Consider the following 20576-nt stretch of genomic DNA (forward strand, 5'->3'; position numbering starts at 1 on the left):
ACCTGGCTACTGGTCTTTGTATGGTGCAAATGCTAATGGGACTTACAAGCCAGGCTACAGCAGGTCATCCCTATGCAAACTCGTAATGTAGCAATGATTCATTCTTTCATTCCTCTAATATTTATCGAACAACTACTACATGCCAGGTGCTATTCTAAGCACTCACTAGGGATACAGCACTGAGCAAAACAGACAAAAATCCCTGTCCTCATGGAGCATACATTCTAGTAGACAGAAGACAGAACATAAACAAAATAAATGAGTAAAATATGGTCTGTAGGTTGTGAACAGTGGCATAGAGTAAAATAAAATGAAGAAGGGACTGGGAAGTAATCAGGCAAGGCTTTCCTGAGACCGTGACTTGTGAGTGGACACCTGAAATGATCTTTTCTGCACATATGGTACTGTTAGCTTTCAAAGTACTGTCATCTCTACTATATCGTTTCATTCTAAAGAAGTTGAGGCACCATTAGATTTGAGGACTTGCCAAGGTCTCAACACTATTTGGTAAAAGAACCAAGACTATACATCCCCATTCCCTTGTTCCCAGATCTGATCTGAGGACGCAGCAAGCTACCAATGTCTTTATTTAATACGCCTGGATTGTGCTTCTAAACATGCATGAGTGAGGTCGAGTGCTTGAGCAGAGGCAAAGCAGCTGGCTTCAAGCCCTCTTGGCCTCCTCGAGGTTATCGAGGCCACTACGCATCCTGCTGACCTTGGGGTCACTGCAGCACCTTTCTGCCAAGGGCTGGGCAGACCCATTTCCTATGCATGAGCAAGTTTCCCTGTAAATCTGTGAATCTATTTCATGGTTTTGGGGTACGTGTTTTTGTCATACACAAAGTTAAGCTCAGGTTCCAGTCTCCTAAGAACCAACCCAAAACTATCATACCTTGTCCATGTTTCTTCTTTGTGTTTCTTGAAAAGCTTGAACTTTGTTTGATCAAATGACACTGACGGCCAAAAAACTTTGAAAACCAGCTGGAAATTTTTTCTCCACAATCATAAGTATTTACCCTGGGAAAAACAAAGAGTGGGGATGGAGGGAGTATGAGTATTCCTTTAAATAATGACATAAAGTGCAAACAGCTAGATTACAAAATAAAATCAGATAAAATTACATTGTATGAGCCCCCAGGGGAAAGGAAGCTATAAAGTTTCAGGGTGCATTTAGGAAGCCGCCGGGAGGTTTCCAAGCCACAGGGAGACCTGCAGCTGGGCCTTGGGTGAGGTTTTCAGACTAGACAAAAAGCTTTAAAAGTTGCTCCTGGAAGACCCTTTTTATATTAATCATAGTCACTGAGAATCACAAAGCTTGGAATTTGAGACCATATAGAGCAGTACTTTGCTTTAAGAAGCCGTAAACCTGGACATGTCATGAACATTTCCTATGGTCCTGACTGTAATATTTTCTCTCTCTGCCAGACCATGTGAACTGGCACCATGACTATAAATTAAAAACAGAAGTATATTTATTGATCCCCGTTTTTTTAAAAATCTGCAATCTTGCCAAATTTTCTTACAGTGCATATCACCAGAATTTATAATGCAAATCACTAATATCATACCTCGAGATTACAATACAAATATTTTTAAAAACCTGTCTTTTTTATTAATTTTTACTGGGAAAAATAGCTGCCTTCTTGTCTGGAAAGGAGATGGAAGCATGAAGCCTCATTTTGTAACATACGCACTCCTGACTGCTGAGGGATTGCTTCAAAGTCCATTTTCATTATCTTGCGTACATAAGATAAGCATAAATAAATCTGACCTCTAGCTACCTGAAAACTTTATTAGCCAGAAACCTACCTTCCTCAGAGATGCAGCGAAGGGCACTGTACAACCAGGGATGAGCTTGATCAATAATTACAGGTATCCCTCAATGTTTATATTTCTGTCTGAAGATCTGCTATAGTGATGTGCAAAAATGTTACCCGAAACTCATCACCCTAATTGAAAGTGAGCTCTAATGAATATTGAAATTGGCAAAAATGTTTATATTGGCTCAAGTGCTGGCAAGAGGATGTGGAGTGGGCTCAACCCTTCAGTCTCCAGGATGTTTAACCTGGCACAGTCATCACCTATGTATCCTTCCCTGAAGGCATAGCCCTTCATGGGCCCAGGGGTGATCCTCTGCCTGGCACCAGGGCACACTAACAACTTAGGTCCAATTACACGTAATTTTAGTATTTAACATATTTCACGTCTTGCATGATAGTATATATCCATGGTAGTGCAGAAGGAAAAATACTAAACAGTATCACCATCTACTGGTACAAATATACCCACTAATGAGTTATGTAGTTAATTGTTTTCATATTTGGAGAAGGAAATTGGTTGAGGTATTGGGGGTTGGGAACCCATTGGAAAGTATGCTATTCCACATGTTTTCAGGTACAGATTAGATTTAGACACCAAGGGATGCAGGCATTTGATATATTCAATGAATGGATTTATCATAGGTGGACATTTACAATCAAAAAATAAAATAAAAATGCTGTTATATTCAACCCCATTTCCTACATTTCCTTGAACTTGGCAGATGATCAATCATCAACAATCTAAATTAGGTAATAGTACAAACTATATGGAATATAACATGGTATAACCTGAAAGTTACACTTCAGAAACCTGAAGGATATCTTGACACCGCTTTACCCTCGGCTCCCACTGCTACTCCATCAGCTAGTTCAGATGATTCTCCTTCAGAATCTATAACTCCCAAATGCCTGATTTTCTCTCTGTCCCTGGTCCAAACCTCCATCACATTTCGTCTGCATTACTAACACAGGCACTTGGCTGCCCTTCCCACTTGCATCCTCATCCCCTTCCAACTACTCTACACCCCTGGCCAGTCTTTGAAAGCTCTGAAGCAGGTGTCTTGCCTCACCACTTCTACTCCAACCACCCCATCTGAGCTACCATCGTGCCTCAAGGGCTGTTCTCCCTGTTTCAGCCTGTCCCCCACACCACACACTCCAACCCATTGCTGTTCCTGGCTTTACAGTGAGCACCACAGATAAAGTTCTGCTCTCTCAAAGTCAACATTCTAGCGGAGGGACTGATAATAAACAAACAAACATACAACACATCAGGAGAAGAATGCAGCAGGGCAAACAGTGAGGGGCTGATTTCTGTGGGTAGTCAGGTGGCCCTCCGAGAAGGGGACCTTTGGGCAGAGACCTGGTGGAGATGAGGGAGCGAGACCTGTGGAGGTATAGATGGGGAAAGGGCATTGCAGGCAGAGGGAAAAGCAAGTGCAAGGACGTGAGGTGGGAGCAGGCCTGGTGGGTTTGAAGAACACCAGGGAGCCAGCACAGTTAGTGGCGTGAGCGAGGGGAAAGCGGCAGGAGACTGCGTTGAGGACGTGGAAGATGACAGATCATATGGGGCACTGCTCTCTTCCCCTCTGGGCCACCCCTGCAGATGGATCAGAGACCTTCACCTGCTTCAGAGTCTCACCTGTCAGCACAGACCCTGCTTTGGCAAATCTGAGCCTGTTCGATGTTTTCCTCAAGAGGCACCTCTATAGGCTCCATCCCTAATGAATAAAGGTTAGAAACAAATTTATCATCATGCAAAAAGAATAACCATGCAAGTAAAAGCCCATTATCTTGAAATAATTTTAATTAAAGAATTTTAATGACACCGGCACTTGAGTGAGTCAAATAAATGGCCAAGTCTTAGAAATCTTTTTATAAGCGATTCTCTTCATCATCACCAGCACCACCAACAGCATGTGCATTGAACAGATTTTTCATGGAAGATCCTGCACTAAGGCAATCATATTCCTTCCTCTTACAACTCAATGACAAAAAGACATAGACCCCATTTAATAATGGGCAATGATTTGAAAAGACATTTTTCCAAAAAAAAATATACAAATGGCCAACAGATACATGAAAAGGTGATCAACATCATTAATCATGGGTTAAAATGACGTAGCTGCTTGGAAAACAGTCTGGCAGTTCATCAAAAAGCTAAATATAGAATTACCATATGACCCAGCAATTCCACTCCTAGTTATATACCAAGAGGACTGAAAATATGTCCATACAAAAACTTGCATGTGAATATTCATAGCAGCATTATTCATAATAGCCAAAAAGTGGAAATAACCTAAATGTCCATCAACTAATTAATGGATAAACAAAATGTGGTGCATCCATACAATAGAATATTATTCAGCCATTAAACAGACTGAAATTCTAATACATAATATGACATGGATGAACTTTGAAAATATTACGTTAAGTGAAAGAAGCCAGTCACAAAAGGTTATCTGTATGAACCTACTTATATGAATTATCCAGAACAGGCAAATCCATAGAGAAAGAAAGTAGATTAGTAGTTGTCTAGAGCTTGGGGTGAGGGTGGGAATGGAGAGTGACTGCTAATGTATATAGGGATTCTTTTTTGGGGTGATGAAATGTTCTAAAAATGATTGTAGTGATGGTTGCACAACACTGGAAATCTAGTAAAAGCAACTAAACTTAAATGTGTAAATTTTATGATATGTGAAATAAATCTCAATAAAGGTGGAAAAAAATAAGTACAAGAATGGAAAATGACACATCAGGCAAACACTAATCAAAAGGGAACTGAAGTGGTTATTTCATATCATTCAAAGAATTTCAGACTTCACATTTCCAAACAAAGAAAATTATGAGGTATAAAGAGGGACATTACTTAATGACCAAGTTATATTCATACACCTTCACTAAGAAGACACAATAATAATAAATGAACCAAAAACTAACAGAACTAAAAGGAAAAATAGGCAATTCCACAATTATAGTTGGAGACAACACTCCTCTCTCACTAACGGATAGAACAAATAGACAGAAAAATTAGCCAGTATAAAGAAAAACTGAACAACATCATCAACCACTTACATCTAATTGACGTTTATAGACCACTCCACCCAACAACCGCAGAATACGCATTATTTTCATGTACACATGGAACATTCACTGAGATAGACCATATCCTTGGTTATAAGCCAAACCTTAACAAATTAAAATGAATTAAAATCATGCAAAGTATGTTCCCTCCCCATAATGGAATTAAACCAAAATCAATAACAAGAAAATCTCTAAACATTCAAAATTTTAACAACACACTTCTAAGTAATCCATGGGTCAAAGTGGATTTAAGGAGGGCAAATAAATACATGAAAAGATGCTAGATATCATTAGTCATTAGGGAAAAGCAAATTAAACTATGAGATATCCCTACCCAGTATTAGAATGACTAAAATAAAAAATACTGACAATAAATACCAAGGGCTAGTGGGCATGTGGATCAACTGAAACTCTCATATATTGCTGGTGGGAATGCAAAATGGTATAGCCACCCTGGAAAATGATTTGACAGTTCCTTAAAATCGTAAGCAACATACACCTACTATAAGACCCAGCAATATACTCCTAGGTATCTACCCCAGAGAAATGAAATGGAAACTTATGTTTACCCAAAAACCTGCATATAGCAGCTCTATTTATAATCACTCAAATTTGGATACAACCCAAACGTCCTTCAAAGTGTGAATGGATAATCATACTGTGGTACATTCATACAATAAAATTAAACGAACTATTGAAACATACAACAGCTTAGGCGGATTTCAAAGGCATCATGCTGAGTGAAAGGAGCCAGTCTCTAAAGGTCACATACTATAACATTACAGTTATATAACATTCCCAAAAAGCATGGTGATAGAGAACAGATCTGCGGCCATCAGATGTTAAAGGTGGGTGAGGGTGTGACCACAAAGAGATAGCCTGAGGGAGATTTTGCTTGGGGGGTGGTGGTGGTGGTGATGGAGCTGTTTTGTTTCTTTAATGTGTGGGTGGTTAAACAAATCTGTATGTGTGTTAAAAAGTCATAAAGCCATACACCAAAAATGTCAATATTACAGTACATGAATTTAAAACGTATAAGATAAAAGTCCCAATATGGGTTGTTGTGGTTCCTAAAACTCATACAGGATAGCAAACAGCCAAAAATAACCAAGATAATTGGGAAGACTGAGGTGGAAAGACACGCCCTACTAGATATCAGACTTATTCCATAACTCTAATAATAACAGTGGAACAGTATTGCTTCATGGACAAATAAACCACTGGCAAAGAACAGAATACTAGAGCCAAGATACACAATCATAAATGTATGGAAATGTGATATATCACAAAAGTACAGCTATTAATCAGGAGGGAAACTGGACTATTCCATAAATGGCAGTGGAGAGGAAGTAGGAGGAGTGAGCCTGGAGAGACACATGCAGGCAGTTTCCACTAAATCTGCAGTGCTTTTATTTCTTAGAAGGAGGAGGAGGAGGAGGGGTAGGGGGAGGAGAAAGAGGAAGAGAAGAAAGAGGAAGAAGAGGAAGTAGCAGCAGCAGAAAATATACCAAATATTAAAATTTGTTACAACTGAATGGTGTACTTGAGTGTTCATTATATTATTCTCTATGCTTATGTTGCCCAACACTGTAGCCACTAGCCACATGTGGCTATTTAAATGTAAATTAATCAAAATAAATTAAAATTTAAAATTCAGTCCCAATGTCCCTCTATTTCAAGTGCTCAATAGCCACACACGGCTGGTTGCTACCCAATTGGAGACTGCAGCTATAGAATATTTTCATTATCACAGAAAGTTCTATTGGACAAAGCTGGTTTATAATTTTCTATATGTTAGTTCATAGTAAAAATCAACAAAGAGTTAAAGCATGCAGAACATGTTATGATGAGTGAAGGAAATAAAGGGAATGGAAGTGAAAACTGCATCATTTAATTCCACAATTTATACCACTTTCCTTTCTTGCTGGACTGTCAGATCTTTACATCTCCCCAAAGATTTCCCAAACTTTTGTGTGGCTTTAATCCTGCTCAATCACTGCTTGGAAAAAAATGTATCAAAATATCAGCCATTCTTGACAGCTGCTTTGTGATGATGAACCCAGTTTTCACACCTGCGGCTTCGATGACCATGACCCTTCGCTGCAGATTGATGGAGGGCTGGATCAGGCAGAGCCGGGGCTCCTGCTTCTGACTCAGGCAAATGCCATTTTGATTCACAACCATCCAGTTCCGGTCGTACAGAAGTCCTTGATTTCCTACAGGCCACTTGGACACCTAAACAAAAAAGGAAGTATACTTTAGGCTAGGACTCTTTGATAATACCTTCATATTATTGTGCATTGGTTGCACAAGTACAGATGGACTTCATGAATTCAATACACAGTCTTAAAGGAAGAAAGGGAGGAAAAGAGAAGAATGTAAAAAAAAGGACAATGTGGAAGAAAAAGTATGTGAGCTGGATATCTTCTATTCAGCCTTCAGATCCATTTCCCATCCTTCTCCACTTCAGCCTGTCTTTTAAAGAGTAACTTATTGCATGGTACAACTAACCGCATTCCAAGTACTCAATAGCCACATATGGCTGGTGGTTACCCAGGCCACCAGTGAAAGTGACAGATCAGACTCTGCCCCACCCATTCCCCAAGACCCTCCCCACAAGTACCCATCGCTCCTGCTCCTTGTTGATCCTTCCATAGTAGTGGGTACCTGTATAGGCTTATTCTTATACTGTAGACATAGCTCTTGCACAAGTAGTGGCTATATGAGAAGGGTCACCGAGTTGATTCATGTTAAGAGCATAATTTCTCCTGAATTCTTCATATTTCTAAAAAATTAAAATACAATTATAGCCAACACCCAGACTTTGGTTTTTAATATCAATCTCCAATAAAAGATACCAAGGCTCCTTGGAGAAATGGTTGATTCTAGGGGCTTGGTCAGGGAAAATACGAGATGAGTCAGGACCATCTTGACATGCCAGAAAGCAAGGAAGCATTCAAAAGACAAAATGATGGGGGCATGTCACAGGGACACAGGAGCCAGCTGAAAGCATGCCCAATGGCCAAAGCTGAGACAAGGTGAGCAGAAAATAAATGAGTCCATACTGAGATAAACAGCTATATCTATATATCTATAAACTAATACATCCATGAGTCTATAGTGGTATAAATAAAGGACTAAATACAAATAAACATATGGGGAGTGAAGTGACAAATCTCCCATTCAGAGGAATTCCAAATAATTCATGCAGATACTCCACCCTCAAGGAGATGGAGCATAATCCCCACCCTTAAGTGTGGGTGAAGCCTAGTGAGTGCTTCCAAAGAGCAATCACTGGAAGTCACGGAGAGAGAACTTAACAGTGAAGAATCCTGGCAAACACTACCTCAGCAAGGTAATCAAGATTAATATCAAGAGTGATAAGTCAAGTTGACAGTCCGTACCCTTCATATGATGTGATGAAAACGGCACTCTACCTCTGTTCTTCCTTCCAAAAACACATAGTCCCAGTCTACCCATGAGAAGAACACCAGACAAATACTGAGGGACATTGTAGAAAATACCTGACCCCTACTCCTCAAAACTGTGAAGACCATCTAAAATAAGGGAAGTCTGGCAAGATGGCGGCATAGAGAGGAGTGGAAGCTAAGTAGTCCCCCTGCAACAACTACAAAAAAAACAGAAACAACTAGTAAATAATCCAGAATAACTGTGGGGGGACAAATGAGACCATTCACTCATCATACACCAACCTGAATTGGGAGGAATGCCAGAGAACACAGCATAAAATTTGTAAGTAAAACCTGCGGATCCAAGTTGTGAGACCCCCTCCCCCATAGCCTGAGCTGCAAAGCCTCGTGGTGCCAGAGAGAAGCTCTCTCCCAGCAAGCAAATATAGCTCAGCTGAGCTCCAACTGGGGTTTTAAGTAGCGAGTGTGAACTGCTCACTACAGGTACGCATCCCCAAAAAACAGACAGAGGCTTTGGGTGACAACTGACCTTGGAGAGCCGGAGGGTCGCCTAGGACTGGGTCTGAAGGGGACTATCTGATTCTTTTTCAGCTCAGTGGAGAAAGCCCCAGTCATATTCAGTTTCCAGGGCTGTGACTCTGGGAAGGGTGGAGACAGCACAAGCAGAGAGGGAGACCATTGAAATGCTAATGACCTCCACCTGGGGGGTCTGTCTTCTCTAGGAGGAAAGGGGTGGGGCCCTTTCCATTCAGAACCAGACCCCAGAGCCTGGGGGAACACGGCCATACCTCCTCACACCAGTCAAGAATTATAGACTAACAGGCATCACCTGCTGGGCAGAAAAGCACAGTGACCTGAGGCATCAAAGGGTGGAGCAATTTTCTAAGACACACCCTCAGGGAAACCAGATACTGAATATTTCTTCCCTCTGGGACCTGAGCCTGTTCTAGTCTGGGAAACCCTGATTTGAATAACCAAGGAAACCATGCCTAGACAACAGACAATTACAACCTACACTGAGAAAAACAAAGTTATGGCCCAGTCAAAGGAACAAACGTACACTTCAACTGAGATACAGGAATTTAAACTAATGCTAAATCAAATCAAAAAGTTTAGAGAAGATATTGCAAAAGAGATAGAGGCTGTAAAGGAAACACTGGGCATATATATGGCAGAAATCAAAAGCTCAAAAAAACAACTAGTAGAATCTATGGAAATGAAAGGCACAACACAAGAGATGAAAGACAATGGAAACATACAACAGCAGATCTCAAGAGGCAGAAGAAAACACTCAGGAACTGGAGAACAAAACACCTGAAAGCCTACACGCAAAGGAGCAGATGGAGAAAAGAATGAAAAAATATGAGCAACGTCTCCGGGAACTCAAGGATAAAACAAAGTACAATAATGTACGTATCATTGGTGTCCCAGAAGGAGAAGAGAAGGGAAAGGGGGCAGAAGCAATAATAGAGGAAATAATTAATGAAAATTTCCCATCTCTTATGAAAGACATAAAATTACAGATCCAAGAAGCGCAGCGTACTCCAAACAGAAGAGATATGAAGAGGCCTACGCCAAGACACTTAATAATCAGATTATCAAATGTCAAAGACAAAGAGAGAATCCTGAAAGCAGCAAGAGAAAAGCGATCCATTACATACAAAGGAAGCTTAATAAGACTATGTGCGGATCTCTCAGCAGAAACCATGGAGGCAAGAAGGAAGTGGTGTGATATATTTAAGATACTGAAAGAGAAAAACCACCAACCAAGAATCCTGTATCCAGCAAAGCTGTCCTTCAAATATGAGGGAGAGCTCAAAATATTTTCTGACAAACAGACAATGAGAGACTTTGTGAACAAGACACCCGCCCTAAAGGAAATACTAAAGGGAGCACTACAGGGTGATTTAGAAGACAGGAGAGCGTGGTTTGGGACACAATTTTGGGAGATGGTAGCACAACAATGTAAGTACACTGAACAAAGGTAACTATGAATACGGTTGAGAGAGGAAGGTAGGGAGCATGTGAGACACCACAAGAAAGGAGGAAAGATAAAGACTGGGACTGTGTAACTTGGTGAAATCTAGAGTTTTCAACAATTGTGATAAAATGTACAAATATGTTCTTTTATGAGGGAGAACAAGCAAATGTCAACCTTGCAAGGTGTTAAAAATGGGGAGGCATTGGGGGAGGGATGCAATCAGCATAAACTAGAGACTGTAACTAATAGAATCATTGTATTATGCTTCCTTTAATGTAACAGAGGTGATATACCAAGGTAAATGCAGATAAGGGGGGGGATAGGGGAGGCATGTTAGACACTTGACATTGGTGGTATTGTCTGATTCTTTATTCTACTTTGATTTAAGGTTATTTTTCCTTTTGCTGCTTCCTAGCTGTCATTTTTTTTTTTTCCTCTTTCTTTTGCCTCTCTACCTTCTTTGACTCTCCCTCCTGCCTTGTGGAAGAAATGCAGATGCCCTTATATAGATAGTAGTGAAGGTGGTGAACACGTAAATGTATGACCATGCAGAGAACCATCAATTATTTACTTGGGATGGAATGTATGGTGAGTGAACAAAACCATATTAAAAAAAAAAAATGGGTTGATGACAAAACCTCGAGGGCAATATACTGAGTGAAACAAGCCAGACACATAAGGACAATTATTGCAGGGTCTCACTGATAGGAATTAATTATAATATGTAAACTCATAAACATGAAATATAAGGTACCAAGACAGGACGAGGCTTAAGAATGGGGAGTGGTTGCTTAGTATGAGCAGAATGTTCAATTAGGATGAACTTAAATGTTTGGAAATGAACTGGGGTGTTGGTAGCAAGATGTGAGAATAACTAACAGCACCGAATGGTGTGTGAATGAGATAGAAAGGGGAAGCTCAGAGTCATATATGTCACCAGAAGGAAAGTTGGAGGTCAGAAGATGGGAATGTATAAAACTGAATCCTATGGTGGGCAATGTCCATGACCAACTGTACAAATACTAGAAATCCCTTCCACGAACCAGAACAAATGTATGACAATACAATTAGAAGTTAATAATAGAGGGGCATATAGGGAAGAACTATATACCTATTGCAAACTATATACTACAGTTAGTAGTATTTCAACATTTTTTCATAAACAGTAACAAATGTACTATATCAATACTACAAGTCAACAATTGAGGGGGGTTGGTTAGGGATAGGGGAGGATTAGAGTTTCCTTTTCTTTTTTTTCTTTTTTCATCTTTCATTTTATTTCTTGTCTGGAGTAATGAAAAGTTTCTAAAAATTGAACAAAAATTAAGTGTGATGGATGCACAGCTGTATGAGGGTACCCAGGGGCAAGTGATTGTACACTTTGGATCTTTCGATAATTGTATGGTATCTGAACAATCTCAATAAAAATGAAAAAAAAAATCACTAAGACAACTGAACAAAATATATAAATATCAGTTCTCAAAAAAAAAAAAAGGGAAGTCTGAGAAACTACCACAGCCAAGAGAAGCCTAAGGAGACACGATGACTAAATGTGATGTGGTCTCCTGGATGGGATCCTGGAACAAAAAAGGGACAAAAGGGGAAAAGCTAATGAAATCTAAATAGAGTATGAAGTTAGTTAATAATGATTTATCAATATGGGTTCATTAATTCTGACAAGTGTATCATAGCAATGTAAACTGTTAACAATAGGGGAAACTGGATGAGGGTATACCAGAATCCTCTGTACTAGTTTTGCAACTTTCCTGTTAAGTCTAAAACTATTCTCAAGTAACAAGCTTATTTAAATAATAAAGGCCAGAAATTAAATTAATCCAATCTCTTTCATTCCATAGGTATCATATCATAAATTTAAACTAACTCCCTCAGCAATTTTAACAAAACATAGAAATGCAAACTGGCTATTTAAAGTGAGTAGCATGTTAACAAAACCTTCACACAGAGGAAAGCTTCCTGAGAAACTGGTTTTGGACTGTTCCAAAGACATAATTCTAGCTGTTTAGAAGGCCTGAAAAATAAGGTTTAAAAGGTCTTCCCGAGGTTGTTTCTCAAACAGAAAAAGGGATATAGGCCGATATTAACTTAAATTCAATGTATCCTGCTGATGGAAAAAAAAATTAAAAACAGGCAATAATCAGATGAGAATAGGTTTCAAATACTACTCATCACAGAATCATAAGAGGCATCTGAGAGCCTCTAACTCTGCTTATTTCCCTTCCATAGAAGGGTCTCTAAACTGTAACCTCCCAGCCTACATCTAACCTGTCCAAGGGCTCTCTTCGTCCCTAGCAGGGACTCCCTTCTTCTCATCCTTCCACCATACCTCTGGGCTTACCTCCCATAGACTTCAAACCCTGCTATCCCCCACCCTGCCCCCATAGGATGGTGAGATCTTGAAATGATGGAGATGACTGTAATTGGGAAAGGGATGGTCAACTGTGGAGCAACCAGTAGTAGCTTCACTTAACTGTGAAAGGAGCCCAGGCTCAGAAATAGAGGAGGGGTCAAAGTGAGGCAAAGCAGAAGGATTTAACTGCTCCCTGCCACCTCACAGGGTTAGCAAGGTGGTTCCCTAAGCCATCTGGGGATTTGGTTGGGAACAGCCCCATGTGGTTTAGATTTATCTTCTCCATTTCTTTCCTAAGCTACTTACTAGACGAACTCATGTTTCATCTCCTTCATTTCTTCTCTGAATCCTTATTTTAGCGAGGCCACACTTTCTCGGATTGCATAGATAATTGTTCCGAAGGTTGTTCTGCTGGCTTCATGCTCCTGGTCTTTGCAGGAGTCTTTGTGCACAGGTTAGTTACAAACAGCGCCTGCCTATGATAGCACAAGTGTAGGGGACCATCAGTGAGGGCTCTTCTCTAGCCAGCTCTTTGCTGAAGAAGGGTGTGGCCAAAGTACAAAAAAAAAAGAATGCTTTTGAAAGGGTTAAGAGACCATCATTGAGCGCCTAGAGGTTGACCATCCCTTTCCCAATTACAGTCATCTCCATCATTTCAAGATTAACTTGGATTATCCAAGTGGGCCCAATCTGGTTACATGAGTTCTTTAAAAAGTTCATGGTCATTTGTTACAATAGCAACAGAACACTAATGCAATACATTTCTAAAATCTGGACACAAAGAGGGCATAGAAACAATGATATCCCAGAAGCAATCATCAGTTCTTATACCTAGATATTCATTTCTAAATATCATTCTCCAATAAAAGAATGAGGTTCCCAGTGCTCAGGCCTTCAAATTAGGTTGGTACCTCCTCCACCTCAAAGCGGGAGCTGGGGAAGGGTCTTTTAAAAAATAATAGTAACAGAAAAAACAGTGTAAAATCTTTAGCAGTTTCTACCCATGAACATCTCCAAGGCGGCACTCAGGAATCACTCAGAATTCCTCCTTGCCAGGCCCTGGGTCCGCCTGCGAGCAGAGGCCCTCCTGGCCCCAGGTTACCACCATCCCGTGGGCCTTGCCTCCCAGAGGGTCAGGCCTGAGGTTTCTGAGCTCACAGACATCTGGGGCAGCCACCCTCCAGAAGCCCCTCTCAGGGGACAGAACGCCTTTGCCAGTGTGGATTCCTCAAGTTGGGATTCAATAGTAAAGCATTTGTGGTTTTATTTTTTTTTATAGCTTTTTTCCCAAAAATGATTTGTAGTTGTGTGAAGCATGTGCCCTGATATGTGCACTCGACAATAAAAACCAAATCTAAAAAAAAAAAAAAAAAAGCACAAAAGAAAAGAATAAGGTAGAATAAGGTTTCTTGGTGAAATGGCCAACTCCAGGGCTGAAGCAGGGGAAACATACGAGTCCAGAATATCTTCCTGGACCAGAAAAGAAAGTGTTCACAGAATAACGGGAATATGTCAAAAGGACACAGTGGCCGGCTCAAAGGAGCTTCCATGGGCCCTGTCTGTGGCAATTTGAGCATGAAAATAAATACTATTAGTGATGAACTGCAACCTTTTGAGCAAAATAGGAATCCATGAGTCCATGTAGATATAAAAAGGAAATAATGAATTTAAAAACAGGGAAAAAGGGAAAGCACTACCCTACAATAGCTTGCCAACTAATGAATCTGGAAGGAATGATAGAATTTGAAAAATTACCACTTTGCAACCATCATAGTAATAACTGATTTAGGCAAAAAATTATCAATAGACACTAAATCTAATGGGTGATTGATGTGGAACAGGATATTTATGTATTCTCAGTCTCTCCACAAAACTTATTAAAAAGTATAGCATACTTATTTATTAATTTTACAGTGGAGAAGCCTGGAAGACGCCATCTTAACCAAGTGATGAAAGTTAACTTCACCAGTACTGGGACAAATTAATGTGGTGTGTCTCTGAGGGATACACTGAGAAGAGCACAGCCTGACTTGTGTGGTGTTCCTGCCAAAATGCATAAACCGAAGGAAACCTCAGATAATCCCAAATTAAGGGATATTTAGGAAAGGACCTGGCCTGTTCTCTTCCAAAATATCAAGGTCATGAAAGAAAGGAAAGACTGAGGAACTCTTCCAGACTAAAGGAGGCTAAAGAGACACAACTATATGCACCGTGTGATCCCGGGCTGGATCCTAGACCAATAACCAACATTATCAGGACAATTGGTGCAATACTGGGTAATACTGGGTCAGCGTTAACGCCCTCATTTTTGTGCTGTAGTGGAGTTATGTCAAAAAGTGCCTTGTACTTGGAATATATACACTAGAGTATATTGTATTAAGGAATAGCAAGGCTCATTCTGCAACTTATTCTCCAATGATTCAGAAAAGCCAACAACTGGAGAATGAGTGAAAAGTGTATGGTTGCTCTGTGTACTGCACCTTCAACTTTTAAACTTAAAATTATATAAAAATAAAGTTTAAATTTTTGATTTACTAATACTTATAGTATTCTATAAATACTTTCCCTTTTTTGTATCTTTACTGCAGCATGTAGCCAGGCCCCCTCAGGCATGCATTGCTGGGACGTCAGTGACAAAGCTGTGGATGCTTAGGTGGCCAGAGCTCTGATTCTGTCCCCTCCTGGACCCGCACAGATGCTCCTGCCTCAGGCGGGATGAAGGGGCCAGTGACATCCACAGTTCTCCTCTCCTGATCTGATGGAGGCAGCTAGGATTGGACTGCAGGGATAACAGATCCCCCTGAGGTCCTGGGAGTTGTCCAAGGACCATGGACCCATCCATTCAGGATGGCCCGTGCATGGCCAGGCTCTGAGAGGAGAGCAGACATAGGCCAGCGTCTGGGTCTCAACTCCCCTTCTTCTGTAGAACCATGGTCCAGTCCTCAGATGATGCCAAAGACAATGGTCTCTTTCCATGCCTCATCTTACTCGCAGCATTTTGACAACCGACCACATTCCACCTCCTGAAACCCTGACTTCTCTCCTCTTCCTGAACTCCACCTCCCGGTTCTCTTCCACCCTCCTCTCAGTCCTCTTTGCCTACTCCTCCTCTCTTCCCACTTCTAAATGTGGGGGCACCTCAGAACTCAAAAAGGGTCCTTTCTTCTCTACACATTCTCTCCCTGTGTCACATCATCCATTCCCCAGACGAATAGCTCCAAATGCTAGCTCCAGCTCGTTTCTAGCTCCAATGCAGCCTTCTCTGCTGAGCACCAGGCCTACACATCCAGCTGCCTATAGACAAACTCACAGGCATCTTAAACTCACTGTGGGCCACAATGACCTCCTGATGCCCCCTCAGGCTGCCCTCCTCCAGTCAACGACGACACCACTACCGACCTAGCAGCTCAAGCTGGGCCATGCTCCTTTCTTGTCCTCACACTCCACATCCAATTCATCAGCAAGTCTTACAGAGTCTACTACAAAACTGTGTCTTGAACTCTTCTTTTCTCTAAACCTCCACTGCCATCACCTTAGTCCAGGGTGTCAGCAAACTATGGCCTCCTGCCTAGTTTTGTTAATAATATTTTATTGAAACACAGCCCCGCCCAATCATTTACATATTGTCTATAGAATTTGTTGTGCTGCGATGGCAGAGCTGAGTAGTTGCAACAGATTTTATGACTCTCAAAGTCTAAAACATGTACTATCTGGCTCTTGCCAATCCCTGCTTTTATTCAATCCACTATCATCTCTCATCTGGAGTGTGTGAGGTGCCCTCACTCTGCTGCCTCCCTTATCCTCCCACATTCCAATATCCACTCCCCAACCTGTATGATCTAGAACAAAACTCAGATTGAGTAATTCCCTTGCTAAAAACCCTTCAATAGCTTCCCATTCCACTTAGAATAAAATCACTCAACTATGAATTATGTGTGACCTAGACCCTGCCTACCGCATCTCACGCACTCACACTCCTCGCCAATCCCCCCCCCACTCTCCAGCCACCCCACTTCCCACCCTCCAGCCATTGCAGCTCCTCCAATGGACCAGGCTCTTTCTCACCTCAGGACCCCCTCACAGGCTGTTCCCTCTGCCAAGAATGCTCTTCCCCCTCTCTCGGTATGCCTGACTCCCAAGACTCAGAACTCTTTCCTGCCCCCGTCCCCAGATACAGTCTAAGGACCCTACCTACCAGAATCCTATCTGGCACACCCTACCCTTTGTCTTCTTGGCCCTTATCACCATACGTGGTTTTGTATTCATTTGGTGTTTCTCATGTCTGTTTACCTCCTGAGATGTGGTACTCCCTGAGGGCAGGAACCATTTCCATTTTGCTTGTCACTGTACACCAGGTGGTGGTCCATGGCCAGGCAGGTGGTAGGTGCTTAGTACCTAAGTCCTGAATGCATGGATGGTTGACAGACCTTTAGCAAGGTATGAAACCTCACTGAGCCTCAGTGTCCTCAACTTTAAAATTGGGACTCTCCTGCCATGCTCTCTGTGTGTGTGGCTGTCCTATAGAACAGGACCCATCTGTGAAAATGGAGTCCAGGCAGGAGTGGGGGAGAAGTGGAAGACAGGCTCATGTGGGAGCCCTAGAATGCAGGCTGACAAACAGCCCTGGCTTTGGACAGCAAAGAGCCCGCTGTCCCAGAGACTCAGGAGGCTGAGACCTCTGCCTGGGACGTGGGACACACACACAAATTGTATAAGGACAACCATCAGGCTGGCCACAGCGGGCAAGAAGCCTTCGGGGGACACAGGGGTGCTGGCCAGCCGAGACAAGCACTCACGGCTTCCAGGCCTGGCGATGGCCCAGCCAGCACCCTCAGATAGAATGTGGTTCCTTTCCGCTGGGAGAACTGAGCGGACCAAATTGCATAAGAGCGTGGATCCAGGGGTTAGCAGACCTGGGTTCAAATCCTTGCTCTATCATTTATTAGCCTGTGACCTGGGAAAACAGTTTAACCTCAACAACCCTCAGACTCCAAATCCATAAAATGGGGAGAACATTACAGTCCACCTTACTTGACTGTTTTAAGTATCAAATGAAACAAAGTGCATCAAATGCTTCAGCACAGAGCCAGCGCACACATTCAGTGAAAGTTGATCTATGATTATTAAAGAGTAACTAGGTGGTCACCACTCAGAAACGGTCCTCTTGGCAGTCACCATAAACAGGTTCAAAAGTCAGTCCACACCAAGGAAATGAGAATGGGAATGGCCCTTCGTATATGACAATACTCTGACAGATGATTTTGATTTTTTGCATGCTCTTTTCTCTTTCTGCACTATTTTCTTCACTTTTTCACAGAAAAGTTCCAGATTAAGCAAAAGAGAAGCCATTTCTGTATGGCAATGAGAAGGCTTACCTCAAACGCTGCACAGGATTTGATGGGGTAGAGGTAAAGGTTTGTGACAACGTGTGGCCCAAGGCCCCCATCCAGCACTGCCACACTTTTCTCTGAAGGCGTTGGCAGGGCTCCGTTGGCCTCACACAAGGTGGGGCATGAACCCACAGCCTTCGCCGAGGCCAGCGAGTCGTCCCAAACCCCACAGCCCATGAGAGCGTCCTCCACGGGTGAGGGACTGTGGTGGTCGGCTGCGGCAGGCGCCATCTGGGCCTTGCCCTCTGCCAGCAGGGGTCCGGCCTCCCCTGCACTGGTCTGAGGGAGAAGCTGGCCACTGGGCAGGTGCAGTCGGGTCGCTATGATGAACCTGAGGAAGGCCTGGGCATCCTCAAGTGTGGACATGTATCCAAACGAAATCCTCACAGATCCTGTGGGCTGCCCATCTATAAGGTCAACGTCATCTCCACAGATGTGACCAGCCTGCAGAAGGTGGGAAGTAAGTCAGCCAGAGGGACTCATGTCTCAGGGACAGATTGGAAACAATTTTGTAGGACAAAATTAGCCCAAGAAAACACCAGTGCTACGTTAAAATGTGCCGTTCGCCCAGGATGCAGCTCAGTTCTGCAACTTCAGAGGCTTACTTTCTGGCCCTCACTTTGCTCAAATGTAAATGGAGCCAATACTAGTCTCAAAGGGTCATTAAAATGTCTAAAATAAATACTTCACAGAGAGCATTTATCCAGGGCCAGACACTGACGTTCAATAATTGATATGTGCAAAAATCTTGAAAACCCGCCATCACATCCACAATTTTCTGTTTTCTTAGCCTTGAGCCCAGAGGACATTCATAGCAAAAGGAGACTCGGCCACTTGCCTCTCCACCCTCTTGAAACCACCTAAAGAACTCTCATGAGTCAGAACACAATTCTGATCCCATAAGTTAACAACCAAGAGTTATACAGGGAACTAGAGTGTAGCTGCTCGAAGGTTCCAGAAAATCCTACTGAGTTCACACAAAAAGATGTTAATGATCGATTGTTAAGTTTAAAAAGCAGGTAAGAAATAGTATGTAAATTATTTTATATAAGTAATCTATATGCTTGTATATTCCATATATATCTATATACCTAAGAGCAACCAGAAGGGCCCACAACAAATAGTGGCTCCCTCTGGAGAATGAGGGTTTGAAGGAATTTTATTTCATATAATTCTGTACAGTTAAACTTTTTAAAAATTAGTATGTGATACTTATATAAACTATCTGTAAATGTAAAGTAACACAAGATGATCAACTCTATAAAACATCTCCATCAGAAAACATGTGCTAGAACTTGTACGTGTGGCCAGGGAGACCCAGAAATGGGTGTGAGTCCTGCTGTTTGGACCTTAAGATGGGAGCCAGGCCACAAAGGCTGCACAGGGGTGAAAAAAGAGGACAAAATTTCAGAAGCACTGAGGTGTCAGCATCATGGTCTACCCAGGGCTGGGGCAGGAGAAACACCTTCCGGCCACTCCCTTTAGCCTCTCGTGGCGGCGAAGGGAGGCCTGCATCCCCTGGGCTGCCCCTGGAAATGGCCAGCCCAAGGCCACTACCAAGAGTCAAGGACAGCATGAGTGTAAGCGTCCTGCCAGGAGATGAGAAGCAGAAGCCACTCACTGGTCAGTGCAATGGGTCAGTCTGCTCCAGACACTTCCCCACATGCTGAACCCAGGTCAGTCATCTCAGAAGACAGGGTCACGGCATCCCACAGGGCCAAATGGTGTATCTGGAACTGCATTTATGTGTGTTCTGAGCACTGCCCCCTCTCTTTAATAAAACCCAGTTTATGGCTTGGTTGGGATCTTATTTATATAACATTGAGTGGTGACCAAAAGAAACTCAAGTTATAAACTATTCCAAAATAAGTAAGGACTCTTCACCACTAAAACTATTCTTATGAAATGGTTCGAAACAGGCTGGACCCCAAAGTGAAAAACCTCACTTTGGATTTTGAGAGGCACATAATGTCCCCCGCCTGGAACAGTTCCACTCCCCACCCAATCCAGTGATGAGCTGACTCCAGCTTGGAGAATTTTCCCAGCAGGACTGTCTTAGTTCAGTGTCCTCTGCATGCACTAGCACACAGCCACACAGGCACACCCCTTCGTGACAACCCTCCCTTGCCTTTAAACTTTCACCCCCAATGTGAAAAATGAATCAGAAAGTTCTCCCATGCAGATAATATTTTGAGGTGTTTTCTATTTTGGTTTAGCCGTTTGTAGCAGATTCCTTGGTAGTCCCCAAAAAGATATGTCCACATCCTAATCCCTGGAACGTATGAATGCAAACTTATTTGGAAAAGGGTCTTTGTGGATTTAATTAAGTTAAGGATCTGGAGATGAAATCATCCTGAAATACCCTGTGGGCCCTAAATCCGATACAACTGGTGTCCTTTCAAAAAGAATGAAATTTGGACACACACACAGACACAGAGAGAAGACGTCTATGTAAAGACAGGGGCAGTAATTAGAGTTATGCAGCCACAAGCCAAGGGA

At 42.2% G+C, this 20576-nt stretch overlaps 1 protein-coding gene across 5 annotated transcripts in view; it reads right to left on the minus strand.

Annotated features, from left to right (window-relative positions):
* MOCOS (molybdenum cofactor sulfurase) overlaps positions 1-20576 on the minus strand; it is a 73936-nt gene that overhangs the window by 34387 nt on the left and 18973 nt on the right. For all 5 annotated transcript variants that reach the window (XR_005212186.1, XM_037805885.1, XM_037805886.1 and 2 more), the window contains 4 exons: positions 18063-18521; positions 6980-7142; positions 3466-3544; positions 896-1020 (listed from right to left, as the gene is read on the minus strand). Coding sequence is in view for 4 of the 5 variants with exons in the window: in XM_037805885.1 (XP_037661813.1) it covers positions 896-1020; positions 3466-3544; positions 6980-7142; positions 18063-18521 (826 nt within the window). In the remaining variant the exon portion in view is untranslated. The remainder of the gene's footprint in view (positions 1-895; positions 1021-3465; positions 3545-6979; positions 7143-18062; positions 18522-20576) is intronic.

The sequence above is a fragment of the Choloepus didactylus genome, chromosome 16, assembly GCF_015220235.1.
Source record: "Choloepus didactylus isolate mChoDid1 chromosome 16, mChoDid1.pri, whole genome shotgun sequence".
In the NCBI taxonomy this organism is placed as follows: domain Eukaryota; kingdom Metazoa; phylum Chordata; class Mammalia; order Pilosa; family Megalonychidae; genus Choloepus; species Choloepus didactylus.